The 26,149-nt window shown below is 48.5% G+C and overlaps 8 protein-coding genes across 8 annotated transcripts; 5 read left to right on the top strand and 3 right to left on the bottom strand.

Moving 5' to 3' along the window:
- Positions 1-20: 20 nt before the first annotated feature.
- Positions 21-1,533, top strand: HD556DRAFT_1428751 (uncharacterized protein; the record flags this gene model as incomplete). Its single annotated transcript, XM_041304746.1, has 8 exons — positions 21-81; positions 142-656; positions 711-900; positions 954-1,042; positions 1,090-1,165; positions 1,220-1,251; positions 1,305-1,410; positions 1,460-1,533. 8 exons carry the CDS (start codon positions 21-23, stop codon positions 1,531-1,533), a joined length of 1,143 nt encoding a protein of 380 aa, XP_041167191.1.
- Positions 1,534-3,701: 2,168 nt separating this feature from the next.
- Positions 3,702-4,702, bottom strand: HD556DRAFT_1428750 (pyrimidine 5-nucleotidase; the record flags this gene model as incomplete). Its single annotated transcript, XM_041304745.1, has 6 exons — positions 3,702-3,953; positions 4,005-4,121; positions 4,178-4,320; positions 4,371-4,481; positions 4,538-4,627; positions 4,675-4,702. 6 exons carry the CDS (start codon positions 4,700-4,702, stop codon positions 3,702-3,704), a joined length of 741 nt encoding a protein of 246 aa, XP_041167190.1.
- Positions 4,703-5,601: 899 nt separating this feature from the next.
- Positions 5,602-6,787, top strand: HD556DRAFT_332988 (ribosomal protein L6e-domain-containing protein). The gene is made up of 2 exons (XM_041310304.1): positions 5,602-6,264; positions 6,323-6,787. The coding sequence occupies exons 1-2, from the start codon at positions 5,800-5,802 to the stop codon at positions 6,569-6,571; spliced, it is 714 nt and encodes a 237-aa protein (XP_041167189.1). The 5' UTR covers positions 5,602-5,799; the 3' UTR covers positions 6,572-6,787.
- A 244-nt stretch (positions 6,788-7,031) lies between these two features.
- HD556DRAFT_1428780 (golgi-body localization protein domain-containing protein) lies at positions 7,032-16,113 on the top strand (the record flags this gene model as incomplete). Its single annotated transcript, XM_041304748.1, is given in 20 exon segments — positions 7,032-7,096; positions 7,121-7,550; positions 7,572-7,926; positions 7,979-8,253; positions 8,427-11,534; positions 11,588-11,654; positions 11,711-11,858; positions 11,891-11,927; positions 11,988-12,134; positions 12,222-13,023; positions 13,082-13,170; positions 13,223-13,435; positions 13,489-13,553; positions 13,611-14,012; positions 14,064-14,328; positions 14,378-15,010; positions 15,061-15,504; positions 15,524-15,588; positions 15,643-15,742; positions 15,796-16,113. 20 exon segments carry the CDS (start codon positions 7,032-7,034, stop codon positions 16,111-16,113), a joined length of 8,028 nt encoding a protein of 2,675 aa, XP_041167188.1.
- A 388-nt stretch (positions 16,114-16,501) lies between these two features.
- HD556DRAFT_1323605 (uncharacterized protein) lies at positions 16,502-18,936 on the top strand. The gene is made up of 13 exons (XM_041301445.1): positions 16,502-17,069; positions 17,101-17,110; positions 17,162-17,222; positions 17,269-17,471; positions 17,531-17,532; positions 17,586-17,616; positions 17,664-17,768; positions 17,819-17,875; positions 17,926-18,084; positions 18,139-18,200; positions 18,304-18,372; positions 18,419-18,453; positions 18,509-18,936. Exons 1-13 carry the CDS (start codon positions 16,578-16,580, stop codon positions 18,855-18,857), a joined length of 1,635 nt encoding a protein of 544 aa, XP_041167187.1. The 5' UTR covers positions 16,502-16,577; the 3' UTR covers positions 18,858-18,936.
- On the bottom strand, positions 18,937-22,004 carry HD556DRAFT_1323599 (cobalamin-independent synthase). The gene is made up of 7 exons (XM_041301444.1): positions 21,824-22,004; positions 21,630-21,771; positions 21,406-21,573; positions 20,120-21,346; positions 19,789-20,062; positions 19,386-19,739; positions 18,937-19,331 (listed from the first exon to the last, which is right to left on the bottom strand). The coding sequence occupies exons 1-7, from the start codon at positions 21,858-21,860 to the stop codon at positions 19,239-19,241; spliced, it is 2,295 nt and encodes a 764-aa protein (XP_041167186.1). The 5' UTR covers positions 21,861-22,004; the 3' UTR covers positions 18,937-19,238.
- Positions 22,005-24,034, bottom strand: HD556DRAFT_1323593 (serine/threonine protein kinase, negative regulator of sexual conjugation and meiosis). The gene is made up of 3 exons (XM_041301443.1): positions 23,998-24,034; positions 23,201-23,940; positions 22,005-23,147 (listed from the first exon to the last, which is right to left on the bottom strand). The coding sequence occupies exons 2-3, from the start codon at positions 23,775-23,777 to the stop codon at positions 22,309-22,311; spliced, it is 1,416 nt and encodes a 471-aa protein (XP_041167185.1). The 5' UTR covers positions 23,778-23,940; positions 23,998-24,034; the 3' UTR covers positions 22,005-22,308.
- On the top strand, positions 24,035-26,003 carry HD556DRAFT_1323590 (chaperonin 10-like protein). The gene is made up of 9 exons (XM_041301442.1): positions 24,035-24,246; positions 24,304-24,342; positions 24,397-24,413; positions 24,465-24,518; positions 24,569-24,605; positions 24,662-24,762; positions 24,811-24,936; positions 24,986-25,384; positions 25,436-26,003. The coding sequence occupies exons 1-9, from the start codon at positions 24,174-24,176 to the stop codon at positions 25,556-25,558; spliced, it is 969 nt and encodes a 322-aa protein (XP_041167184.1). The 5' UTR covers positions 24,035-24,173; the 3' UTR covers positions 25,559-26,003.
- Positions 26,004-26,149: the final 146 nt, after the last annotated feature.

Below are 26,149 nucleotides of genomic sequence, written 5' to 3'. Positions count from 1 at the left end.
TATCTGCGGTGAGCCTCAATATGTTCGCAACATTAGACCTCGACATCAGACCTGGATCTGGGATCGGGGTGTTTGAGTTAGGTGTGTTTGCAAAGGCTCTCCGAATGAGTACGAGACTCATGCCGTTTGAATCTGTATCAGGTACTTCCCTTTGGGCAGTCATCGACATCTTGCGCGGACTTCAACATCTATTTCCTCAGGTTGAGGTCAAGTTTGATCCAGAGGACTCTGCCACGACACCGGTAATTCTTCACCTTCGTCCCCACCTGGACCTCTTGTTTTCAGGATACCATCAACGCCTCCATACTATCTGCGTACGGAAACTCAGGGAACCTCATCCACCGGTGATACTTCGCTACAAAGATACAGTCATATCGTCGTCTGCAGAACCTTTGGTTAGAGTACATGTCAGCCGTACCTTCGGTCCAACATATCCAGGAGATGAACTAAAGTACCCTGGCATATGGTTCAGCTTCGATGACGATGGTGTCAACGAAGGATTCAAAGGGGGCATCACGCACCTAGAGCAACGAACACAAGAAGTGAAGCGTATCTTTATCAGACAAAAAAGTGTAGATGGAGAGGAGCGCGATGCTTTGGACGAGGTATTACCATGTCCAATCATGCACGGTGACATTTCCAGCGCGGTTATCAAGGTCATCCCTGCTTCTATTTTCTGTGTAACCAAACTAATACTTCAATTAAATCAGATACATGATGGCGTGCACTTTAATTTTTTCTCTTCTCCCTTGCTTCTCCAGGTTCGCATCGGAGAGACTACAGCACAAGACCTGACAATTGATCTTGGACCTCCCTCTCGAGTTCATCACAAGGAGGACGAACGAATGACCATTCACTCACCGAACCTACAAGTATCTGAAGATGATGGTAGCACCGACTGTAAATGAATCTGAACTCCTCAAAAACATTGCCGCTCAGCGTTAATGATCTAGATTTCTATAATTACTTCCATCACGGCGTGGACTTCCTAATATCCGGCCAGACTCATGTTGTGCGAAAGATTATCATACATTCAAATATGGTACGACACGTATCGCCTCTTTGTGATCTTTTTGCAAACCCGTATAGCCTGGCTCCCCGCTCTTTCAGCGATATAAACGATGTCCTTGGCAGTTGGAGGGCAAACCCGAAGATGACGAAGACGGTAACTTGCCTCACTTTCATTTTTCTTACCTGCGTTCATCTGAGCACGATTTAGATTCACCTCCTCGCAAGCACTTTTATGAAAAGGTTTCCCGTTCTCAGTCCTACTATATTGATGCGGTGCTGATCCAAAAGTTTAGTTTGAGACGATCAGGCGTTTTCTCAGTCCTGGAGAGATGCTACCCTCCATGTTACTAGATCGCACAGATGAATATGATAATATCACACTGCCTAACTCGTCAACCCGTCAGTTTTCAGTCCTTTCAATATACCTCTCAGACTGACTATTCTACAGGTTTGTATGGTTATGACGGTGTGATTTTGGAGGTGAATGAAGCATCACAAGTCGTGACTGTGATGTTGTTTTGAATTATATATCAACCTTGTACTCAGGAATCATAAGTTATCTACTTAGATCCATACTATCTATACGCGGCGACACTGGCCTCTTATTTCATAAGAGGAGATGGAAGAGAGACCGCCATCAACGCATAGCGACACAGCATAACGCCCACCTCTACTATACTGGCATGCTGTAACATCACTATGTCGGACATGGCAAGCAGGAAGCGGGCTCAAGCGCTCACTTAGGCAGTTATGCACTGGCCGAAATCACCTTCAGTCGAGATGGCACAACACTGAGTCGCACAGGTGCAATCCAGAGTGTCCTCCACTTTGTGGGATACCGGCGAACAGTAAAACAAAAATAGATTGCCGTTGTTATAACCCGCGAGTGTTCCGCACTCGTACTTTCCTGTAAGTATCCATACTAAGTACGCGGTCTAAGGTCAAAACATGATATGCTGAAGGTATTCACCACTGTGGGCGCATGGCATTCCGTTGGGGCTTAAGCCTTGTACTGTCACTATGCCCGACAGTATTACGGCAGACTTGATCGCTGTAGTGGTGAGTGATGTGAATTTCATTGTTGGACGAGGATAGATGATGTTCTTTGTTATCGAAATCATTGTTACCACATTGCTTTTATACACAGCACTTGGTACTAGAAGTGTCTACATGGACCGTAGTATCAGGTCATTCCAATTCCCATCATCGTTTGCATCATAATCCGCGACCATATGGACTCGGACCTCGTCATCCAGTCCGATACCACGCTGCCTTTCAATTTGAAATTGAACACTTCGCCTGCCTTGGCACGCTGTAACATCACTATGACATGGCAAGCAGGAAGCGGGCTCAAGCGCTCACTTAATCAGTTAGGCACAGGCCGCTATCACCTCCATTCGAGATGGAACAACACTGACTCGTCGCACAGCTGCAATCCAGAGCGCCCTCCACTTCGTGGGATACCGGCGAACAGTAAAACAAAAATAGATTGCCGTTGTTATAACCCGCGAGTGTTCCGCACTCGTACTTTCCTGTAAGTATCCATACTAAGTACGCGGTCTAAGCTCAAAACATGTTAGGCTGAAGGTATTCACCACTATGGGCGCATGGCATTCCGTTGGGGCTTAAGCCTTGTACTGTCACTATGCCCGACAGTATTACGGCAGACATGGTCGCTGTAGTGGTGAGTGATGTGGATTTCATTGTTGGACGAGGATAAATGATGTTCTTTGTCGAAATCATAGTTACCACATTGCTTTTATACACATACTAGTAGTGGGCAACTTCCCGGAAGGTTGTACAGACAAATTCCTATTAATCCTCAGGCCTCCTACCTTAGCCAATACAGATGAATTCGAATTTCTGTTAATCCCCAGCTCCATACATTAGCCGAAATTCAATATTTAATACCCAAACTGTGTATTTATGTAACAAGTAGCTGTCAACACCAGCTGGTGTTGTGGGTGGAAGTAGTTTTGCTGGCAGAAATGTCCAGCAAGCGCAAATTTTATATTGATGGTACTAGAAGTGGATGTAGAACTACTGGACTAAATACCAGTAAGCATCAGGTCATTCCAAATCTCATCATCGTTGGCATCACGGCGGCCCACGACCATGATAATCCCATCATGCTGCAGACCCGCAAGTCAAATGCTCTCCCTTTCAAGACTTAATTTCCATCCGCATCCCAGTCCGAAGCAAACACCGTGTTCATCATTTTATCCCTGTTGCAAATATCTTCCAGTCAAGCAAACTCGGTATCAATCTCATCGAGTGACATCGATTCGTGTCCTGGGACCTTCGAGATTGTCATCAGAGACTGCTGCGAGCAGAGAAGCATTTTGATGCCTCCCAGAAATGACAGTTCTAATCGTGTTTATCTGGCCCTTTTGATGCATCCTATCGGGAAAGTGATGGAGCCTTGAAGCTTGTAGCTCGTGCTACAGCCAGTAAAATTACATCGCATTGATATCAGATATGCAGACGCTGCTCGATCGACGCCGAGGTGTTCAAGGTCCACAAGTTGGAGATGTCCTTGATGATTGATCGATCCCCGATTTCCTTCTGTCTTATCTTTCGACGTCAAACTGGACGTCATCCGGGGAATGGCAACATACCAGTCCTTGCCGATTTGCGAAAACGTGACTGTCGCGCGGCAAACACTCTAGATTGTTTCGTGTAGAAGTTTGTTATATAAAGATCTCGGGCCAGAGAGTCCTGAGTTCTTCTAAATCACTGATCTGCCTGATGCTCTCGGGGTCATTAGTATTGGTGTCCAGAACAAGTTTCTTCGTCTTTCCGCCATCCATAATTTCCAAACCGACCTCGCAAAAGTGTACGCAATGACCCCAGCCAAGTGTTTTAGCGCTTCTGACATTGAGCTGACTATCGTCGACAAAGTAACATTTAGATGGGTCTGAAATTTTCGCTTGTTTCATGGCCTGTGCAAGACTGAGTCGACATCCATAATTAAACATGTATGGAGAACTGACATTGTGATAATAATCTGGTTCCGGTTTGCAAGTAAAGCCGATTTGCTGGTAATCACAGTAAACAAGGCCCTCGATCTGGTCTTCTAGGTCTAATATCTTGAGCACTCGTTGTGCGTGCTGAAGGGTCGGTCATTCTGCGTCATATATTCACGAGTATGCGAATCGGCGCTTACGATTTTGTATGCATTCGTCAACGCCCATACACGCACCTTGGTTCTGTCCAAATCTTGAAAGAGCTTTCGTAGCCTCGGGTCTGGTTTAATGAGGTCATCGAGAGGAAGTGTTCCATCACATTTCCGATCGAAATCCATGGGATCTAGAGCCATATGTTTATTCGGCAGCTGGCGGTCACAGCGTAGGTTATACCTATGTTATGATGACGTGTTAGACCGCGAAGTGCAAGTCCGTACTGAGTGTAGTATGAGTGATGCAACTCGGAGGCTTCGTCCTCATCGAGCCCAAGAGTGACAAAGTATGCTGCTCTTTCCATGTTTATCATTCAGAGTATTTGAAAGAGTTCAACACTGACGAACCGTGGATGCGCTGACCCATGGCTTGGGAAATCTTGGTGCTGGCGGAATATAGTGTATTGTCGATGTCAAACCAAACGATCGATCTAGGATCTTTGACACGAGTCAGAGTGCACGATGCAATGCGGAAAAAAACCGACCCTCTTTACATGTGCCATCCGGAGACATCGTCAGTGAGGGTATGAAGATTGTGGTATGAATCAATCTGGGGCCGGCTGACGTGGCAAAGACCGCTATTTCCAAGCGTTAATGTAGGGGCCAAAACTACATATCCGGTTATAGCCGGCAGAACTCTAGGCTATTATTATTATAAGTATGTACTACTACTAGGTGTATTGGACATTCCTAATGAAGACATCATTCAAATGTCGCCTCATCATCCTCGCTATTGTATTAATCAACTACCTCAACCTCATCTAGAATAGCCTGTTGTATTATCCCTCGTTCGAGCCGATCTAACTCGTTGAAATCAAAAGCATTTCCCTCCAGCACTTCAACTTCGTTATTAATGTTCTGAACTTCTTCAACTCTTCGAGAGACGCAAATTCGGCAGCAACGTTATCAAGCAAGATACTCTCTCGACCATCAAGGAGGTCATCTGCATCATTGACGGACTCACCACGTGGAAAAACACATCGTTACCAACACGGAAGGAAATATTGGCATGAATGAAAAAGCTAGTTTCAATTAGATTTGACTGGGGATGACATGTACACCGGAGGAGCTTGCATGCATTTGCTAGGTTATTTTGTTCTTTACTCAAAGTTCCAGGCGCTCGAAATTGTGACGCAAGGGGGCCTCCTCCAGCATGTGCCGTCTTGCTTTAGGGATATTGGTTTTTATGATCCATCGAATCCAAACTATATGTTGTCATATAGATTCCAAGTTACATCTCCGTGAGTCTGGAGTTGTGCCAAGGACCGGGCACAACTGCTGGTTAAACTGGCAAAACTATATTATAGACCGCTATCTCCAACTTTGGTGACCTACACGACTTATTTGGAATTCTATTCTCACGCTGTGAACTCCGATACCACTCGTCTGTGTACTGGTAATATTGATAGACACGGACCCCTCAACAGACAGTATCCTCAAGACTGACACTGTGAGCACGAATCTTTGCATTTTATGACCTCAGGGAGAATGCTGTAAGGTCTTGGGACATATCTGTCCCATTGATCGTCGATTTTGGTGGAGATCAGAGTTGGATGGCTATCCCGCCTTGTGGATGACTCTTAGGCAGTAACTGACTGAAATCATTCTAGATGGCCCGTAGCAGACAACTCGCACCCGGCGTTGGGCGCTTCTCGCGCTCACAGGCTGCTTCACGCCGTGGTCTTTACAAGGGTCTCAAAAAATCCGACAAACCCGCACCCACAGAAACTCCCGCCTTCAAGGAAGTGACAGTGGGCGGCGATAAAAACAGCGGCACGCGTCTCGTACCCACCTCCAAAGCACCCCGATTCTACCCTGCAGAAGATGTGCGTCAACCAAAGAAGAGCCGAAAGTCACCAAAGCCCGCCAAACTTCGCTCCACAATCGTCCCTGGTACCGTCTTAATCTTGCTCGCTGGTCGTTTCAGAGGGAAGAGGGTGGTTTTCTTGAAGCAGCTTGAGAGCGGGTTGTTGTTAGTGACTGGACCTTACAAGATCAACGGCGTTCCCCTCAGACGGGTGAACCAAGCATATGTTATTGCCACATCCACCAAGGTTGATCTTGGTGAATTCAAGGTACGTGGGTGGCATCAGAGCAAGTCTGAATTATTGCCAAACTTAGTACATGTATCAGGTCGATGCCAAGATCAACGATGCTTACTTTGCAAAGCCTGCAACCAAATCAAGCTCTGCAGAGGCTGAGTTCTTCGAGGAGGGCAAGCCGAAAGCAAAGGAGGCCTTCCCAGAAGCCAAGTCCGCCGACCAGAAGGAGGTCGACAAGACTGTCATTGCTGCCGTGCAGAAGCAGGAGAACCTTGCAAAATACCTTAAAGCCACCTTCGGCCTGTCGAAGGGCCAGTTCCCTCATCAGATGGTGTTCTAATTGTGGAGGACGCTAGGATCATGGAGCTGGGTGGGTTGACGACATCAGATATATGATATGCCATACTGCAACATTTCCATTACTCTTTTCATTGCTTTCTTTATGCAAGTAGGCCTTCATGAATCTGTACTATCAGCGCTCTCAGTTTGCATAAATTCTTGAGTGACATGTTGCATAAACGATGATTGTGGCTGTGCGCCGTTTCATTGCCATGCTGTTTCTTGACTTACGCAATTAATACGCGTTTTGACTCGGGAAAGGCATCTGCAGCTGGACGACCAGGACTACACCATCAACTCGAGGTTCACGCGTTCACAACATTCTGCTATTGCACTGCTAGTACATAATCGTTGTCGTTGACTCTTCCTCTCCTTTCCAACATTCCTTCCAACGTTTCATTCCTGGCTGCCGCTCCCGGCTCTCTACTCTATCACAAGCGCCCTACCCACACAGCGTATCAATGACTCGAATATTTCTGCGGCATCGCCTTAGTGCTGTTTTTGGGATGAGCTGTCTCGCGCTCTGGTTCTATGAGTTTGGCCTGACTAGCTTGTGGTCATGGTTCACGCTTGTGTCTTCCCTCGCGGCAGTGGTCGTTTTCCTGTTTGTTTCGAGGGCGTATATCGCTCCTTATGTTGTCATGCGTTTTTCCAATCATCTACGTGTGCGAAGCATCAGTCTTCGCTCGATTCGTGGTCTATACTTCCGTCGGGGAAATCGTACGTGGCATATTGAACGCATTGGGTATACCTACCGTTCGTCTGGGGAAGGCAAGCCTAGAGGAATCCTACTCAAGATTCAGGGTCTCAGAATTGAGATCGAGCAGCTATCACGCGAGCTGCCCGCTCGGACTAAGCATAGGCGTAGAATCACTCTGGTGGACTTGTCGCCCTCCCCTCTGGCTTTGCATCTATGGTCCATCATGTCAACCGTATATTGGGTGTTCGACCCGATCATCCGCCCCATCATCCGCATTTCTGTCACGTCTATTTTGAATCAGGTGATTCATCGCATCCCTACTCTAACTCAAGCCCTTCGCCTGGAAATCGAATCGGCTGTCATCACACACACAGCTATCCCAGATACCCAACTCGTCGTTGAAGGAGCAGAATTAGATGCGCATCTTACGTTCAGCCATCTTCAGGTCCCAGTTCCTCATTCCGACAAAATCAATGGTCAAGGGGACCACAGACCGTCTGCTGCAGCGTTGGCCATGGGAGCATGGAAGTCTCGGCTTGCGATGGGTTTCAAGCGTACGTGGCGACGTGCTTGGGATAGCACACTGGGCCAAACAAAGGCTTCTTTAACATTCGATTTGATGGTCAATAAAGTTATTGGTGACACCCCTATTCATAGTGAGTGTTCATGGTTAGAATCAATGGATGATATTGATGCTCTCATTATCAGGTCATCCAGGCAGCGAACCAATTATATATCTGTCTAAGACAGTAACTCTCAGCGGGGCTGCTCGATTCAGTCCAAAAGACGGGAAGATAGAAGCGGGCAGTGTCGAGGTTTCTTTGCGCGCTCCGAATGTCCATGTCTCGATCGACTGCTGGCAATCCATCCTTGCGATGATTGACAACCTGAAAACCAAAAACACGGAATCTTCTGCTTCACCTATACTGTCATCGCCAGTTTCGTTTCAAAGTCCTATACTTTCGAGTGAAAGCAGTTCTGCAGTGCGTGTCTCTGGCTGCGTCGATGCTCAATATTTTAATGCCTTATTTCAGTCCTTTAATCGTCCCCACTTTTCATCGCCGCCCGCTCGTTCTTGCCAGAGAAGGTCTCACACGGTGAGCGAATATAAATTTTGACGAGAGATAAAGGTTCATCATCCCACTACGCAACATAGTCATTGTCCTTGTTATCCAAAATTCAAGTGGACATATGTTCAATCAGCATCACCAAAACATTCGGAGGAGACGTTTACAAGGCTTCTGTGCAGGACGTATCTTGCGTTTGCAGTCCAAGCGACCCTGATCACAACTCTTCGCATCGCACTTGGCTCGGATCTTACCATCAGCCCACTTTTTCCGTTTACATTTTGCGACTCAAAATCCGGGAAAGTGCTCTCAGTAGGCTCAGTAATGTCTTCACTAGTAGCCTCCAGGTGCTTCTTGTCGGTACCCTAGATGCATCCTTCACGACATCGGAATGGCCTTCGTCATTGCAACATATTCCACCGGGTGATCCAAATCGGCTTTTGTTGATGATGGATCTCTCACTCGCTGAATTTGCTGTTACGGACCGCTTGGATGTGATACATCAACTATTAAGCAGCCAAACAAGATCATCTCCTCCCCGCGCGTCCCTCGCACTCCCTGAGACCTTATCACCTATCCCTCGAATTATCGCTAATATTGAAGTTGGCCGCCTTTCTGCACGTCTGATCTGTGCGGATGCAACGGGCTCTCAGACGCCATTTTCCCTAGTCTTGGAGTCCAAAGGTCTTAACGCCCATTTCATATCGACGTTCCGCGTGAAGCCGTCCATCACATACAATTCTGGTCATGCGTTCTCTGGTCATGCGTTCTCTGATCAGACTGGGTTGCACATGGTACTGCAGTGGGACTTTCATATGGAACCTGTCTTCTTGAATATGAACACAGCTTCTCTTCCGCGGAGAGCGTCAAGACGGTTTTCCATACATAATCCGAATTCGGAAGGGTTTGACAGCTTGCTCTCCCTCGAAGCAATTGAAGCCAGGGGAGAATTAACTGCTGTAGGGGAGTTTATCGATGATGGACAAACCGCATTCAATTTGCTGTGCACCAAGTCCCTTTTCCTCGACCTACACTGCTATACAGAAGGGATCATATTGGAATTGTGGCATCCGCAGTCTGTGGCTGCTGTAATTGCCGTTATTCCTATACTCCTGGTGAAAGAAAGTACGCCTACACCATCTGATAAGCCCCTTATACTACCTCTTGGTTACGCCGTATCTCTATCTGTCGCTCGGCTGGTCCTTTTCATCACAGGTCAAGATATCAATCCCAACGCAGAAAGCGATGTCACACGCGGTGTTGCGTTTAGCACAGGCATAGCAATGCGGTACTGTTCCGTGCATCCAGATCAAGTTCAGTCTGTAGAGCATGCGAGGGCACGTGCGCAGAACAGACATAAGCTATATCTTCCTGCAGACCACCTCGCAGAAGCATTAGTCTCTGCAAGGGCTTCTGCGGCGTCCACTGAAAGTGCTGCTTATGGGAAATTGGTTCTGTGGAAGACGTCTCTGCGTTCAGCTGCTGCTGACACGTATTCGATGGACGACCCGTATATCTTTGAGAAAGACGATCACGCATTCACGGGAAAACAGTTCGTGTTCTTGTGCAGAACGGAGGTCGACGTCACTTCCCGAGGGATCAGGTTACAAAACTCAGGAATTTTGCAGTGCAGTGCACACGCCATATCTGCAACCGTCGATGAAGTCCGGGTTTCCTTTGACTTGTGCCATGTCACTGCCTCCCTCCTTGCACTTCAAGTATTGCGGAACATAATACCCAAGTTCCGACCTGCAAAAATGTCCAGTGGCTCACGCGCCCTGAGCTTGAGCTTCCGGGGGATGGTCAAGGCACTGCAGGTCCGATGGAATTTACCAGGGCAGCAGCCTGTCACGCGGATCAACTACCTGGAGGCGACCGTCAGCTCCGGGAATATCGAGTGCTCCTTCAATTCATTCGTGTTCTGGGTTCCGATGCCTGCAAAGCCGCATCGGTGGAGGGAGATAGAGGAAGGTAGATGGGAGGAGCTTGGGCGTTTGCATAGGTGCACAGTTAGTTATGGAGGTAAACCTGACGATGCTATCCTGATTGAAGGGGACAGTATCCGCTTCGCAGTCCCTTCAGGATATGTATTCGCGGACTTGCTCCTTGCCATTACCCTGACAACTAAGGCTTCGCGTCACATACATCGTATGGTTGCCATAGGCACATACTTTCCTTTCCCTCCCCCAGAGGCTGAAGGTCCGAAGGTTTTACCGAATATCTCGGTGTCCATCCGTGCCATATGCTTGGAGGCAGCAGATGACCCTTTCGAATCTCAGCTGGGGTTGCTTTGGAGAACCGGCCTCGACGCTGCTAAAGAGCGCATTCAGCGGGAAGACGCGTTTGACGCAAAAGTCGTTGCAATATTGGCTGCAGAAGGAGCTGACGCTTCACCGTCACATAACACTGCATTCAGCTCAGACTACCAGTTTGATGCGGGTCATTCTATTTCTGTTCGTGAGGCCCGGGAAAGACTACACATGCTTCATTCTCTTGATTGGCTTCTGCGACATAAACAACGGAGGCAAAAACGGGCGGCCAAAGAAGACGACTTCCACCGAGATTTCCGAGGAGCAAATCCATTGAAGCGCCCGACCAGTGTTCCAAATCTCGTGAACGTCACCGGTAGCCATCGTACACCACCCCTATTCCGCGCCGTCATCTATGGATTTCAGTTACAGCTCTCCCAGCCATCATTTCCAACGGAGCAACTACCTGACTTCTTATATGTTCAAGGCCAGGGCGTCCCTAAGGACACGTTCTATACGCTCCTTATTCCCATGCATCTCGATGTCTCCTTGAGATATCTTCAAGTCACGCTTCGAGACTATCCGTTACCACTCCTGCATATCCCGTTTCATTCTGAAGGCAAAGACCTGCCTGTCCTGAGGTTCATTTCTGACTTGGTCGTTGCCGAGGACATGGGACCATCACAATCTGTCGAGTGGATTCCCTGTACCATCGGTGGGGCTCAAGGTGGTTTTGTTCCGAGTAGCCCTCTCATTATTGAAATTCCCAAAACCATTATGCCCGTCAAGACATACGCTAATCCCACTGTCAAAGTTATGACGAATGGGGTAACAACCTTTGGTTGGGGCGCAAGCTACAGCGCAACTACTCAAGATCTCGTTCGGATCTTGGAGAGCTTAACATCAGAAACGCGTGATCCATCTCCCAGCATTGGGTTTTGGGACAAGGCACGTCCCATATTTGTCCTCGCTGCTGTTTATGGATCTGATTGTGTTTTTAGCTGAGGCTCATTTTTCACTGGACTATCGAAGTGTCATTCGTTAACGAGGTCAGACTCTACATGAAAGGTGCGGCTTGAGGTGCCGTCGTGTATCATATGTTTTAATTTATGTCCCTGCACCAGGTACACGTGATCCATACACCCTTCACGATGAAGGTGCTGGCTTCGGACTCTGCTGGAAAGGCAATCCCAAATTACTCATTGGATTTCCGAACGACGTCAATGAACTTATTCAGGTGTCAAGTGATACCATGTCTATCATCATTCCAAAGTAATGTCGTCTCAATTCACATTACCAGAGAGACTGAAAACCAAGAGTAGGTTCCATTGTGAGTGGGACGTCACTCAAAACAAGCTGGACGCCAGTGAAGCGCACAGCACCGCGCCTGGTTGCCTCAAGACCTGTGCCAAACTCGGCTCCGGTGTACGTTTTGGAGTTGGTGTCATACTAGAGCGGTCTTGCAGCACTGAAGATTGTACATCTTGCTGCCTCGGTTCCTCTTTCGACCGCCATTGCCGTTTTTTCACCTTCCGGCCTCATCATGAAGTGCAGCTTACGACTACGAAAACGGACAAACACCCCCAGGTTAGGCCGTTCTTTCGATTGCCTTTCTTCCGCTGATCGTTTCTTCAGACACTTCATGACTCCTATAAGGGCTTCCGATCCGACTTCATCCACCTTTCCGTGTCTTTAACATCTTCTCTGCATTCGCATACCTGCACCGATCTATCCAGCCCGAGTAGTTTCCATTTAACACCACACGCATTTGCTCATTTCTGGTCCTGGTGGGCACTCTTTGACGGCAATTTGTCCTTGCCAGTCAGACAGGGCTCGTATTATCCCTCCAAAACAGTGTCCCCCAAGTTTGCTCGTCACCTTGCGACTGTGAAGTACCGAATAGTGGTGCCTCGCTTATTCATATCTCACGTTTACATTGATGACACGAGAGACTCCTGGATTTCTGGAATCACTTCGTTTGTGGGCACCAAGGCTAACGTTGGCCATTTTCAAGCAGATATGCACCAGAGGGACCAAGAATCTATTGCTCCAGGCGACGGTCAGGACAGCATCAAGGTTGTGCGACATAAGCCTTTCTATGCGGCGGAGGTGGTCATGAAAGATATGGACCTTCGCGCCATGCTGGCCACCTTTTCTGAGCCTCTGAAGCAAGCCATTCCTCTGTCGTTCGAAGGTGATCGGGACACCAACAACTCCACAAAGCCGCTACCAAGAATCACTCCCTCGGACTGGATTGATGCCGACGATTTCGTGGAAACGGATTGGTCTTTCAAACTTGAACCAGATATACAGCTCCTTCCATTGTTGCTTTGTTCCAGATTGACTTATTTCAAGAAAAATGCCACTTCTGGAGCTATGGAGGGTAGCAAATTTGGTGTAGAGGATACACACACGTGTCTCCTTGGAAGCGAGCCTTGTAAGCTATTTGAAGTGCTTTGCTTACTCGCCTCTTGTGTCTGATAACCCGAATGTAGCTGTTCCGCAGATTGAAGTTGACCTCGCGAATCATCGAATCGCGCAACTCCGGGACCTTGCCACCCTTAGCCCTCACGCCAACGAAGGGGTATATCCAAATCTTTATCTGTGAAGCAATAATGTACTGAGTAAAACATCAGACTTCAACTTCTCTGCACAGGATGACAGCCTTGTTACAAGACTACGCGAATCATTTACGAATGACCGAAATTCCTCACACGGGTTCTCGGAGCAGCAACATTGAAAACTACTACATGCCTTCTGAGACTGTCGAGGCTGACGAATGGGCAGAGTTTGAGAACGTCTACCAATTTCATGCTCCCAAGGTTTTCATGAACGATTCTATCCGTGATGTCCGGCATTCTTGGTATGCTTCTCCGATCTTGCCACTCATTACAATCTACAGGTCATGCTACAGTACTATAACTGTTCAAAGGCGCGACAGGGATTTGAGTATCACATGGCAACGCGGTTCGTGAATCGTTGACATACACTCTTAACTTCCCCTTGATCGTTTACGGCTTCTAGTGCTGTCAAGTTCATCAGGGACCAGGCTGAAACTGTCTTGTCAACTGGGCCCCCGACCGATCGTCAGAAGCTCAAGGGCCCCGTGAATACAGCTCAGACTGCTGCAACTGTTCTGAAAAGAATCTTGAGTCGGGATCGTAATGGCGTCTCGATCGAGGTGGACGATGACGATGACGTCCCAGATGGAGATGGTGCCGTCAATCCTCTGGTCGGCTGGGATGAAGGAGTGGCATTACAAAAACGCCATTTCTGCCTGCTTCTAAAGCCTCAGATCGTTTTGCGCAGTGAAGGAACTAGTGATTCCGTTTCTGTCTTGGCTGCTGTTCAGGCTAAGCTGCAATCGTTCACGATTATGGACAAGTCTAACCTGGAGGATCCGGTCAGCGGTACCATCATGACTAGGTAATGTTCGAACTTTGAGTTAGTTATATCAGAAGCCTCACTTCTTGACAGGAGTTACATGTCTTTGGACGGTCTCCAGACATTCTGTCCTGTAGACTTGGAATCTTGTGGCGATGGATGTGTGCCACTGGAAGTTCTCATCGACTACCGTTGTGAAAGTGACGCCTTCGACCGAATAGTCCCCCAGACAAATGCTACGTGCCAGTACGATCGGTTTAATCGCCTTCGTCTACGTAACAATGTAACATCAGTCACTCGGTCTGTGCCGGACAATGAGCACCGTCGAGGCAAATATGCTCATTTACAGAATGAGACAGTGAGACTAACCTGTATGACTTTTCTGCATTTTATTGACAAACTGGCAGGATCTGATCCAAGTCCATATCCCTCGGTTCTCTGTTTCTGCCAGCGACCGTCATTTCCAATCCATATCTAACATTATCACAAACCTCATACTTTTCTCCGATGCCGCTCATAAAACTCGGTTGGAGAAGATTGAGGCTTTACTCTTTGCTTACGACTTTACAGATTTCACATCTGCGGCAAATGTTGTCTCGGATTTACAAAGTCGCCTTAGAAACGTCCTCGAGACGCGGAGGGATGCTGAAAATCATGCGTTATCGGCCGTCTCGGAGACCAGGCTAGAAATAATCAAGCTCAAGGCCCATATCTTCCTTCTGACTGAGGAACTTAATCTGATATTCGACGCCATCAAGTTAGCCCAGGATCGAGCCGATGAGCGCTCAGACCAGAAGTCAGCGCTTCTGCTTCTTGCTTCTTCCTCGGAAATTTCGTGGCAAATGCTAGATGATCATCAAGAACTTCTTGCAAAGCTCGCAGTCCGCGACATCGATTTCTCTTGGCTCAGTAAACAAGACAGTTCGACGATGACAAATCTTGTGGTGGGAGACCTTCAGGCATTTGACGGTTCTCCTCATGCTCCTTGGGCTGAGATTGTGTCCAAATTTGAGGACCCATCTAATCACCCCATGTGCAAGGTGCGCCCTCTGACCTCACCAGCCTCTCTCTTTGACACAACACATTTCAGAGAGGAGTATTTCTTGATGCTGATTGGGCAGTGCTTGCCCCTGTAGGGGGGATTACCATCTATGAAAAATTCCAGCTTGATTTCCATCCAATCAGACTTCAGCTAGACGCCAGTCTTGGTCAACGAATCATGGAATACGTCTGGCCGGCGCGGAGAAGTAGGAACAGGGGCACCGATACTGTATCTTCGTACGATACGCACCACCCCAAACCCCGAGCATCGTTGGATTCTTCTAAGCTCAACCAGCCACGCCCATCGCTGGACTGCACCAGTCTCACTCCTCCTTTACGTAAGTTAGGCTCTTCAAGGTCATTCACAGATCTTCGGAGTACGGCGGCAGACGCCATGATCACGTCGTATCCTGCTACACAATCCAATCAGCATTCTTTGACAACCGACGCGCTGGATGAATCTCGTCGACATAGGAACATGATAATACGACAGGTATCGTCCTGAGCACAAGACTGATTTCGATGAGATGAAAACGCGCTCCTCACAAAAAAACTTCGTGCTTGTTAAGATCTCCAGGTTAGTTCACAAGAAATGAACGATGGCGCACAAGGATTCTCACAGATTTCTCAGTTTAGAGTTGCTGTTAAGCATCATGAAGGCTTCATCTTTTGAATGCCGTGATGCACGCATTCGGACGCACGCGTTGGAGATTAGAAACCAGACCTGGAGTGTACATTTCATGATCTATACTCTCAATATTGTCGACTAAGTTCGACGCTGCAGTTCGAAGAGCTGGTTGATCAGTTCATCCCATCGGATCTCACGTGGAAAGGCTGGGTCAAGATAGCTTTGCATCAACCATTGGTTCCAGTCTTCCCTGTGGCTCGAGAGTTATTCTCAAAGACGAAGCTAACGGCCTCCAAAAGTGTCTCGCAGCTAGATCCTCGAGCTCCCCGGAAGATACTGAAGCTAAAACCAAAGCGAACAGACACCAACTCGACTGCTGCACCAGCAAGACCGAGAACGTCATCCTCATGTGGTACCAACCCTAGTAGATTTATTGGAATGTCTCTCACAGGACGAGCCTACCGACATGGATGAATCGACTCCCGCCCCTCCTGTACCAGATATGAATCGTCCATTCAAGCCGCGCTCGGCTACTCAGTGTTTTCAGTCGCAGCAGAAAGAGCCTAGACAATAACCCCGACGCAAGTGATTCCACTTGACTTGTTACAGGCTATTGACTTTTTTATGTAGTCGGAATGTCAGTCTGTGGATCATCGTGATACTGACTTCTCCAGTGTCCAAGGAAGGTCCTTGATGAGTGCTCAGAAGGATATATCTTACTGCTTTCTCTTAATTTATTTCACCTACTCGTTACATCTACTATTATCTTCGTTGCAATGCATGTACGTGTCAGGGCCAGGCCCCATGGGCCCGTGACGTAAAGGTTCACGAACATGTTGCTATTAATACATTTTCTGCTCCGGTGCTACTCCAGACCTAGATCTGCAGACCAGGAGCTTGCTTCTAGTCTCTTCAAGAAAGAGACGTACAAACTTTCCATGCCTTCAGTCAGGATAAAGAAGACTCCATCTACATACCCTCTCCTCCCCGCCAGATTCGACGATGATATCGAGGCGTCATTACCATCGCGGTCCATCACTGTACGCGGACAGCGTAGCATGGGCAGCCTTATTCCCAGACTTACTAATGCTCATAACGCGCAAATTGATTCTGCTCCGGAGAACAAGCAACGTTTGAGGAGCCACACGACAAGTGGGGCGTTCGAGTCTGTCTCCCGCCCTCCCATTAACCGTCAAAAATCCGGGTCTAAGGTCGTTGAGCACGTCCTAGCTTCTCGCAGGCCATCCGTGTCACCTCCGTCGCTGTCACGTCACGGTTCTCCTCCTGTAGACGGCCATGGGACCATCAGGGATAGGCTCCAGGTTTCTCAGACCGACATTTCGACCCACAGCCAAGCCGACGTCAGGACACCTGGTATCATTGAAAGCACACTCGAACTGCAGCAGATCCAGCAGCTCGACGAAAGTGTTGTCCATCATGATGATATTGTGGATCATTTAGGATGCAATTGGTATCACTGATTTTCTTTCAGTATTAGGTTACACTGTTCTTATACCTCCAGATCCTCAGGTCGCTACTGTATCCAGCCTGGCCAATGCCGCTAATTCTATTTTAATGCGAGTGTTCTTCATGTTCAAATGGATCACTCCAGTTTAACGATTGTATCAGCCCTCCATCGAGCTTCTACTCTCGAAAACCAGTAATTGCGTTATTTTATCCGAGTGGACGACAAGGCTTGGTCATGGAATCCGCTGGGCATGCTCAATTTGATGACATGCATGAATCATTAGACAGACATGTCGAGGACGTTCTGACCGGTCGATCCAAGGTCAAACGTACACTCCAGGGTGTTTGGTCGTTTTTGAAAACTCGTCAGTGTATCTTCAGTCATTTGTTTTTCGATGTTTTCTCACGCTCTTCGCAGCGATAGGCGTACGTTTGCTGTATAGTAGTATGATTTATTTGTGGTTGCTTACTGATTGTAGATCATAACGGGCATATACGGGTTTCTTGTTGGTACGGAAATCTGTCGTGCTCTATTCTTGGGTGCTGACCTTTTGCAGTGTTCTGGGGAGCTGCGCTGGTGTTATTTTTGCTAAAGTGGATCAATTTACACAACGCAAATACCCAGGGTTTTTGGGTCGAGGTGTGCTCTCAGGTCGTGTGTGGTCCGTTGTTGCATATTTCCCAAAAAACTTCCATAACCATTTTTCATCAGGTTTGTTCACCATCACCGGGATTGGCCTGATCCCTACGCGTGCTCTTGACACCTATAGTAGGCCCTGTGGTCTTTAGTCTCATCGCAATAACTGACTTTCGAAGCAGGAATCTACAAAATTTGGCACTACAAGCACAAAACAACGAAGCTACGAGATAAAGCTGGTTTCCCTCAGCTATTCGACGTCGATGACTTGCCCGATCCTGTCTATGACCCTACCTTTCTCCATGTTCTCACTGAACGGGAACAACAGGATTTGCATCATCGTACGTACCCAAATTTGTGGTGGCTCACGATAAGCGTGGCTCACTTTGACGCAGAGCAAGTCAAGTTTCACGAGAGTCAGACATGGTACCGCCCACATGGTACTGTGACCCACCGAGTAAGTTCTCTCATTCCATTGCATGACAGTGCATTGTTAACACCATTTGGAAGGCATTTCCAATCAAGTGCGTCTTTCTGGCTTAGGTTATATCTCTGCTCAGATCTGCAATGTGTATCACAGTACGGCACTCTGGATATGTCTCTTTATCGATGGAAATTCTGCTTTTCAGGTAAATGTCATGAAAGGCGAAAGTACGCTTATTCACTAGTGTTCAGGTCATGCTGTCGAGTTGCATGTGGTCTATGAACCGGTAAGCTCTGTTCTGAGGCTAAATTTGTATCGAACTAAATTTCTTTCCGCGCCAGATTTGAACGACCGGCATGGACCACAGGTAGTCTCATTCCGGCGTCGTTTTTGTGCGGGATAATTTCGGCAATATTGATTTGGCGAGGTGGCCAACGGACCAGACGCACGGAGAAAATTGAAAATACTCTACGAACAGCACTTGCGAAAGACAACTACGATGGTCTTTTGCACGCGCCAACCATAAATCTTTCGACAAATTCTCCTAATGGTCTCCCTGGGCAGACCAGTACCGCTGGTACAGCTGACTTAAACGCGTCGGAAAAGCATGATGATAGCAGTGTGATCATTGCTCTTCCAGCAGCGTCGCCTGCCTTTGTAGAAGAAATGACGATACCTATGATGAAATAGACGATTGACAACACATGAGCCTACTATTATTATACCTTCACTCTCATATTCAAGCATATATTAGATCTATGAGACCAATAGATATTGCATGCTAATATCATTCATTCCATGGAACGCGATACGGTACATTAAGGATTGTTGAAATCCGACTACTACGAACATAGACGCGCTAAGCTCCTGCCTCATTGCCGAGGCACTTTGCGGGCCCACAAAGCAGCAACTATCTGTTGCCCTGTCCCTGTTGACGACAACCATCGCCGGACATTGTTTTCTTTTTCTTGCGACAACTACCCGAGGTCAAGTGTAGGCCAGTTCCCCGATAAAAGGGCCATGATAATTTAACCACTTTGTGGGCGCTGTTGAAGCGCAATGTGTAGAAAATTAGGCGTTAGCTCTGGCCCAGCGTGCGGCAGCAACCAAGTTGGCCAATGAAGCTTCGGTTTCCTTCCAGCCACGAGTCTTCAGACCACAATCCTGTAAAAAGATATGAGCGGTGGCTTTAGAGCGAACACTTGATATTCCACTTACAGGGTTGATGAACATGAGGTGGTCGGGAATGATGGCCAGGGTGGTCTTGAGACGCTCAATGATCTCTGCCTCACTGGGGATACGAGGCGAGTGGATGTCGTAGACACCAGGACCAATCTGGTTGGAGTAGCCGTATTGCTTGAAGGTGTGGAGGAGCTTCATGTCACTCTTCGAGAACTCGATGGAGATGACATCGGCATCGAGACGCTGGATGGAGGGGAAGATGTCACCAAAGTCGGAGTAGCAGAAGTGAGAGTGGGTTTGAGTGGCGTCGGTCACACCAGCGGTGGAGAGCTTGAAGGTGTCCACAGCCCATTGCAAGTACTCATCCCAGTCAGAACGACGAAGAGGAAGCTGAGGCTTGATTAGCAGCGAATTTATCTGATCACATGAAAACACTTACACCCTCACGAATGGCAGGCTCGTCGACCTGGATGGCACTAATGCCAGCCTTTTCGAGATCAAGGACCTCATCACGGAGCGCAAGAGCAAGTTGCTGCGACTGCAGCTTACGTGGAACATCGTCACGAGGGAAGGACCAGTTCAAGATGGTGACAGGGCCAGAAAGCATACCCTTCATGGGCTTGCTGGAGACGCTCTGTGCGTAACTGCTCCACTTGACGGTCATCGGCGTAGGACGGCTAACGTCGGACACGATGATGGGGGGACGGACATAACTGTTGGCAAAACAATGAGGCTCGATCATTCAACTTTCCTCGTAATGCAATACTGACCGAGATCCGTAGCTTTGCACCCAGGCGTTTTGAGTGAAGACGAAGCCGGTCAGTTGCTCGCCGAAGTATTGAACCATGTCGTTACGTTCAGGCTCGCCGTGGACGAGGAGGTCAAGGCCGACTTTCTCCTGGAACTTGACGACCAGCTCAATCTCCTTCTTGATGAACTCATCGTATTCAGCCTCAGAGATCTCACCCTTGCCGAGCTTGGCACGGGCAGTACGAATCTCTTTGGTCTGAGGGAAGGAGCCGATGGTAGTGGTGGGGAATCTGGGCAGGTTGAGGTGCTTGGCCTGGACTTCCTTGCGAACGGCGAAGGGACTCTTGCGGTCGTACATGTCAGGGGTAATGGCAGCAACACGCTTGCGAACAGCATCGTCTGAGGTGGACTCAAACTCGCGACGCTTGGCAATGGAGACCTTGTTAGCCTCAAGGGCAGCAGAGACCTTGGGGTCTTGAGAGCCAGAGAGAACAGCTGCGATGGTGGCAACCTCGGCCGCCTTCTCAAGGGCGAATGAGAACCAGTCCCTTTGTTGCTGGGTGAGCTTCTTCTCGGAAGCAAGAGTGACAGGGGTGTGCAAGAGAGAGGAAGATGTGGCAACGACAACACGGTCAGCGCCGAGAGCAGCGATGGCAGTCTGCGCAAACTTGATGGCAACTGCAAAGTCTGCTTTCCAGATGTTACGTCCAGAAACAACACCAAGAGAGATGACGATGGGAGTGGACTTGATGGCAGCAAGAACCTCGCCGAGCTGCTGGGGTGCACGGACGAGATCAATGTGAAGGCCAGCAACGGGGAGCTTGGCGATGAAGTTGATGTTGGAGTCCAAGCGGTTGAAGTAAGTGGTGAGTATGATCTTGGGAGAGACAGGGGCAAGCTCGGCGTAAGCATACGCATACTGCTTGTCTAGTTCAGCACCCTTGTCGAGAACAAGGATGGGCTCATCGATCTGGACAGATTCTGCACCAGCAGCCTTGAGCTCAGACAAAAGTTGCTTGTAAACAGGCAGGATCTTGGGGAGCAACGAGATAGGCTGGAAGTTAGGAGATGCTTCCTTGGCGGCCTTGCCAAGAACGAGGTAGGAGATGGGGCCGAGAACGACCGGGCGAGTGACAACGCCGATCTCCTTGGCCTCCTTGTACTCGGCAAGAACCTTGTTGTAGAGGAGCTTGAAGTCGGTCTCCTCGGACAACTCTGGGACAACAAAGTGGTAGTTGGAGTCGAACCTGAAACATCAAATTAGAACAAGAACACCATTTAGGGATAGTGAAACTAAGACACGTGCCACTTCTTCATTTCACAGGCGGGGACATCAACGCCGTCAGCCTGACGACCACGGCCCATAGCGAAGAAAACATCGAGGGCGGAGAGCCCAAGACCCTGGTAACGCTTAGGGATTGCGTTGAATGCCGCAGAGTGGTCAAGAACGTGGTCATAGAGTGAGAATTCTCCGCTATGAATAGATTGATCAGATTAATAAATATCTTTGAGCTCGAAGAGAGTACTGACCTGGGGATCAAATCAACACCTCGTTCTTTGAGGCTAGTCCAGCTGGACTTTTTGACATCAGCAGCAGCCTTGATCAAATCCTCTGCGGAGAGTTTGCCAGCCCAGTAAGCTTCAACGGCCTTTTTCACCTCACGGTTTGCACCTGGTCAATGGGGATGAGATATGTCTGGCTTATAATCAAGAAATCCATGTACCGATGCGGGGGAAACCAAGAACGCTTGACAAGACCATTCTGAATGAGATATGGAGGTAGGAAGAAAGGGATGGAGAGGCTATGATCGATCGAGTTGAATTATAACTTATCTGAGTTCGCGCCTGCCCTGAGCAATTGAAGATGCAATCAATTGCCACGCCATCCTATTACTATTAGTATCTGCCAGCATTCCCCTCTGACTCGTGACCACTATGAGGCGAGAGCGCTCTCCCATGAACATGAGAGTTCATCGCATAAAACTTCTTCGTCGTCTACTATTTCGCACACTCTCTCATTCTATCAACGCTGAACGCTCACTCAATAGATTACCTACCATATCTCACTCGCTTAGATTACTTAGCTTATCTTGAACGCTCACTCACTAGATTGCCTAGCTTATCGGATCCGACGGCTTTATTACAAGTCACTAGACTAACTTAGTACGCTAGGGGTATGACTACTGTAGTATCGACGCACAGGTACCAATCAGAAGATCTTAAACCGTGAAACTACATTGCGAAACGAGAACCGACGGGGTCGCTTTGGCCCCATCTTGACAGGCATGCGAGCAAGTATCGGTTCATCAAGTGTCTGCCCCTCAGATAAGTCTGCCACGTCAATGGCAGGCTCATGGGCATGCGTTTCCGGAGTAATGGGTCCCTCACTCTCTACCCCTGAAGAAACAGAACGCGTAGAACAGCTCGATAGGCTATCCCGTGATTCGTAAAGTCGATAGTCTTGTGGCTCGAAGGCTCGAATATGGAGTTGTGAGGGCGTCCTGTTGACGCTCGCGGGCGGTAGGTCGCTAGGTCGCCGAGATGCAGGCGCGGAGCCGCGATAAGCCCACTTTGGATAAGGAGGACCGCCGTCGGAGTGGAAGTTGGATTTCGTCGATGAGCAGTTGACGAGGGTTGTGTCGGCTACGACTTGATTGAACACCAAATCAGTCAACGGTGCGGCGCGCCTGTGGTAGTCGTCGCGAGCAGCTTCTTGCGCGTTGTCCGACGCGTCGCGGAGCTCGGCATCGCTCATGTAGAAGGTATCAAGGTTGAGGATCTCTTCTCTGAGCTCTGGAAGGCTGATTCGCGAGAACGGTTGTAGGCGAAAGATGCGCTTGAGTATGTCGTTGAAAGATTTCGAGATGGGAAGGATCTCGCGAAGGAAGTCCACGTTGTAAAGATATCCGAGGAAGCCCTTGTCCGAGGGTGTCGCAAATCGCCAAGGATTGCGACCTGAGACCATGTTCACAAGAATAACTCCCAATGACCAGATATCCGTGTGAAGCGGTGAGTAATGAGGGTACTTCATCTCACGACTAATACATTCTGGGATGTAGTTTATTAGATAGTCCACTATGCAATTTGAAACCGGAACATACCAGGACTCATATAATATGAACTGCCTACGCCAAACTCCTGACTAATACGACTTTTGGTCGCTAGCCCGAAATCTGCGACACGAATATCCAACCCGCTCTGGCGACAGAGAATGTTCTCTGGTTTCAGGTCACGGTGGTACACACCCAACTGATGACAGGCATGTACGCCATCGAGAAGCTCGATGAATGCCCTCTTGATGAGCGGGACATTGTTCTGGTAGATACGGTTCTCGATGATGGCGGTGTAGAGGTCCCCACCTGGGCAGTAGTCGAGCACGAAGTAGATGTAAAGTTCTTCCTCGATGATCTCGTGAAGGGTGCAGATATGTGGCGACGAGCTGGATACTAAGGAGTGCAATAAGATCTCACGTCTCTGGCATACGAGGCGCTCAGGGGAGAGTTCCGTTTTTGGCAAGCACTTGATTGCATAGTAGACAGGTTCGCATGGGTCTGATTGAGCATCGAGAGCGCGATAGACGTTTCCGTAGGAACCGGAACCAATCATGTCGACGAGCTCGAAGCGACCGTTGCCGACGATCTGACCTGAGAAGTTTGGGAGGGCTTCGCTATAATTCATGATGCTGATCAGTAACGAAGTTGTTCCAAACGAGATGTGAATTTGAAGTCGATTGTTGAACTTGCTGAGCGTCAGTACTTCTTGGTTGATGGGTCGACGTTGAGGTTAGTGTCAAGGGATAAGGAAGGGATCGTACATGATTTTATACTTTCGGTTGGTCTCACTTGCAACTCCATGTTAGCCATAAATTACCCGAAAAGGTATTCCTCTGACGACATACCTGATTGGTCCAAATCGCGTCGCGCTCCACGGGTAGCAGTGGTCACGAGTGAGGTTTGGTTGGTCTAGTCGTCACGGGTCTAGTACGGCCCAAAAGTCTGCGGGAGTCCGGATCCCCACAGTGGCTCGTTCTTAAGTGAATCATCTTCCCACTGTCCTCACTTTGTTTTTCTCATCATGTCCGATAATCCATCATTCGTACTTAAAGGCGTTCTGGATGTTGAGATCCAGCAAAAGCCAATTCCAGAGAGTGAGTCTATCTTTGGATGGTTCCTCCACGTTCGCTAAATCGCCATACCTTGTGAAGTTGACCCCAATGAAGTCCTTGTGCAAGTGAAGAAGACAGGTGCGCCTCTTTGTCCTTTATTTTCTCCCAAGGCTCATTCGGCATGACAACAAGGAATCTGCGGCTCAGATGTACGCCCCTATCTATTGTTCTGAACCAGGATACCAAGTTATCTTCTCCAGGTACACTTCCTTGTCCACGGAAGGATCGGAGATTTTGTTGTAGAGAAGCCCATGGTGGGTTAGTTCGATAGGATGCACGGCTGAGCCTCATCGTTAGCTATTAGGTGCTGGGTCACGAGGCAGCAGGCGTGGTCTCAAAAGGTATGTCCATAACTTGCCTCCTATTCAGATATTTTTATCTTGACCTTCAACTATAGTTGGTTCCAGAGTGACCAATGTCAAAGTGGGTGACAGAGTCGCTATGGAGCCTGGCGCAACATGTCGCAAGTGCGAAGCTTGCAAGGAGGGTCGCTATCAGGTAAGGATGATTTTCGCTCCAATTTTGTTTCCTGACGGCCCCGAGCAGCTTTGCCCCGATGTTATCTTTGCCGCTACCCCTCCTACGGATGGCACCCTCGCTCGTTACTACCGCCTACCATCTGATCTCGCTTACCCGCTTCCACCAAACCTCAGTCTCGAGGATGGAGCAATGGTAAGCGGTTGGCCACATCACATTTCACTGAAATTTGACTCTGTTCTAGATGGAACCTCTTTCCGTGGCAGTCCATGCTGTCTCGAACCTCGGTGCTTTGCGGTCGAACCAGTCCGTCGCCGTCTTTGGCTGTGGACCTGTTGGACTTCTATGCATGGCCGTCGCAAAAGCTCTTGGCGCTTCCCGTGTTATCGCTGTTGATATCGTTCCTAGCCGTCTCGAATTTGCCAAAGCATATGCTGCAACTGACATTTTCCTACCTCCTCCTATGGAGAAGGACGAATCGAGAGTCGAATTCTCGATGCGCAATGCCCAGGCGATGAAGGAGAAGCTCGGAATCGCTGATCGGGGACCTCAGGCAATTGACCTGGTTTTGGATGCTTCTGGTGCGGAGGTTTCTATTCAGACTGGGATCCGGATTGTCAAGAGTGGTGGCACCTACGTTCAGGTGGGTTGAAATTGACAGCACTGAAGGGTCTATCTGATTGATTATGAGTAGGTTGGCATGGGTAACCCCAATGTCAACATTGACATGTTTGTTGTCATTTGCAAGGAGCTCGTCATCAAGGGTTCTTTCCGATATGGTGTAAGCTCTTTTTTCACTCTCGGAAGCATTGCTTGACCCTTGTTGAATGAAGCCCGGTGACTACCCTCTCGCCATCGCCCTCGCTACGTCGGGCAAGGTCGACGTCAAGCCCCTTGTGTCGCACCGGTATGCTAGCTGTCGGAACAACTATCCAATGTTTGTCGTGCTAAGTGCTCTCATAGCTTCCCGTTCACGCAGGCGCGTGAGGCATTTGAAACTACTCGCAATGGCAAGAGCCCCGATGGCAAGGGGGTCATCAAGGCCATCATATCCGGACCTGATGTCGACATCAACGAGGCTTGAAAAACCACATGAAGTATCATGCATTTGCAGGGAAAACATAGCACGAACGTCATTCATGATCATGTATTTCGATTATCATTCTGTCATTTGTATATTGTATGCGAATTGTTGCTGTTCAAGGAGATGTGATGGCATCTGAGATATGATCAGCCTAGTAAAGAGATGAAGAAAGAACGTACGTTCTGTCACCTGTATAGTACATGAGCAATACAAGACCAAACACTGAGGTTGAACTTCTTGAAGCTACTGTCGGCTTGTCCAGTCAACTTCTGACGATATCAATGGATGAATCCATCCATACTAAAAGTTAATAGCTATGAATTT

Source organism: Suillus plorans (assembly GCF_016647745.1).
Source record: "Suillus plorans strain S12 chromosome Unknown HD556scaffold_2, whole genome shotgun sequence".
Lineage (NCBI taxonomy): Eukaryota > Fungi > Basidiomycota > Agaricomycetes > Boletales > Suillaceae > Suillus > Suillus plorans.
The sequence above is the reverse complement of the archived record's forward strand: the minus strand, read 5'-3'. Positions and strand labels throughout refer to the sequence as shown.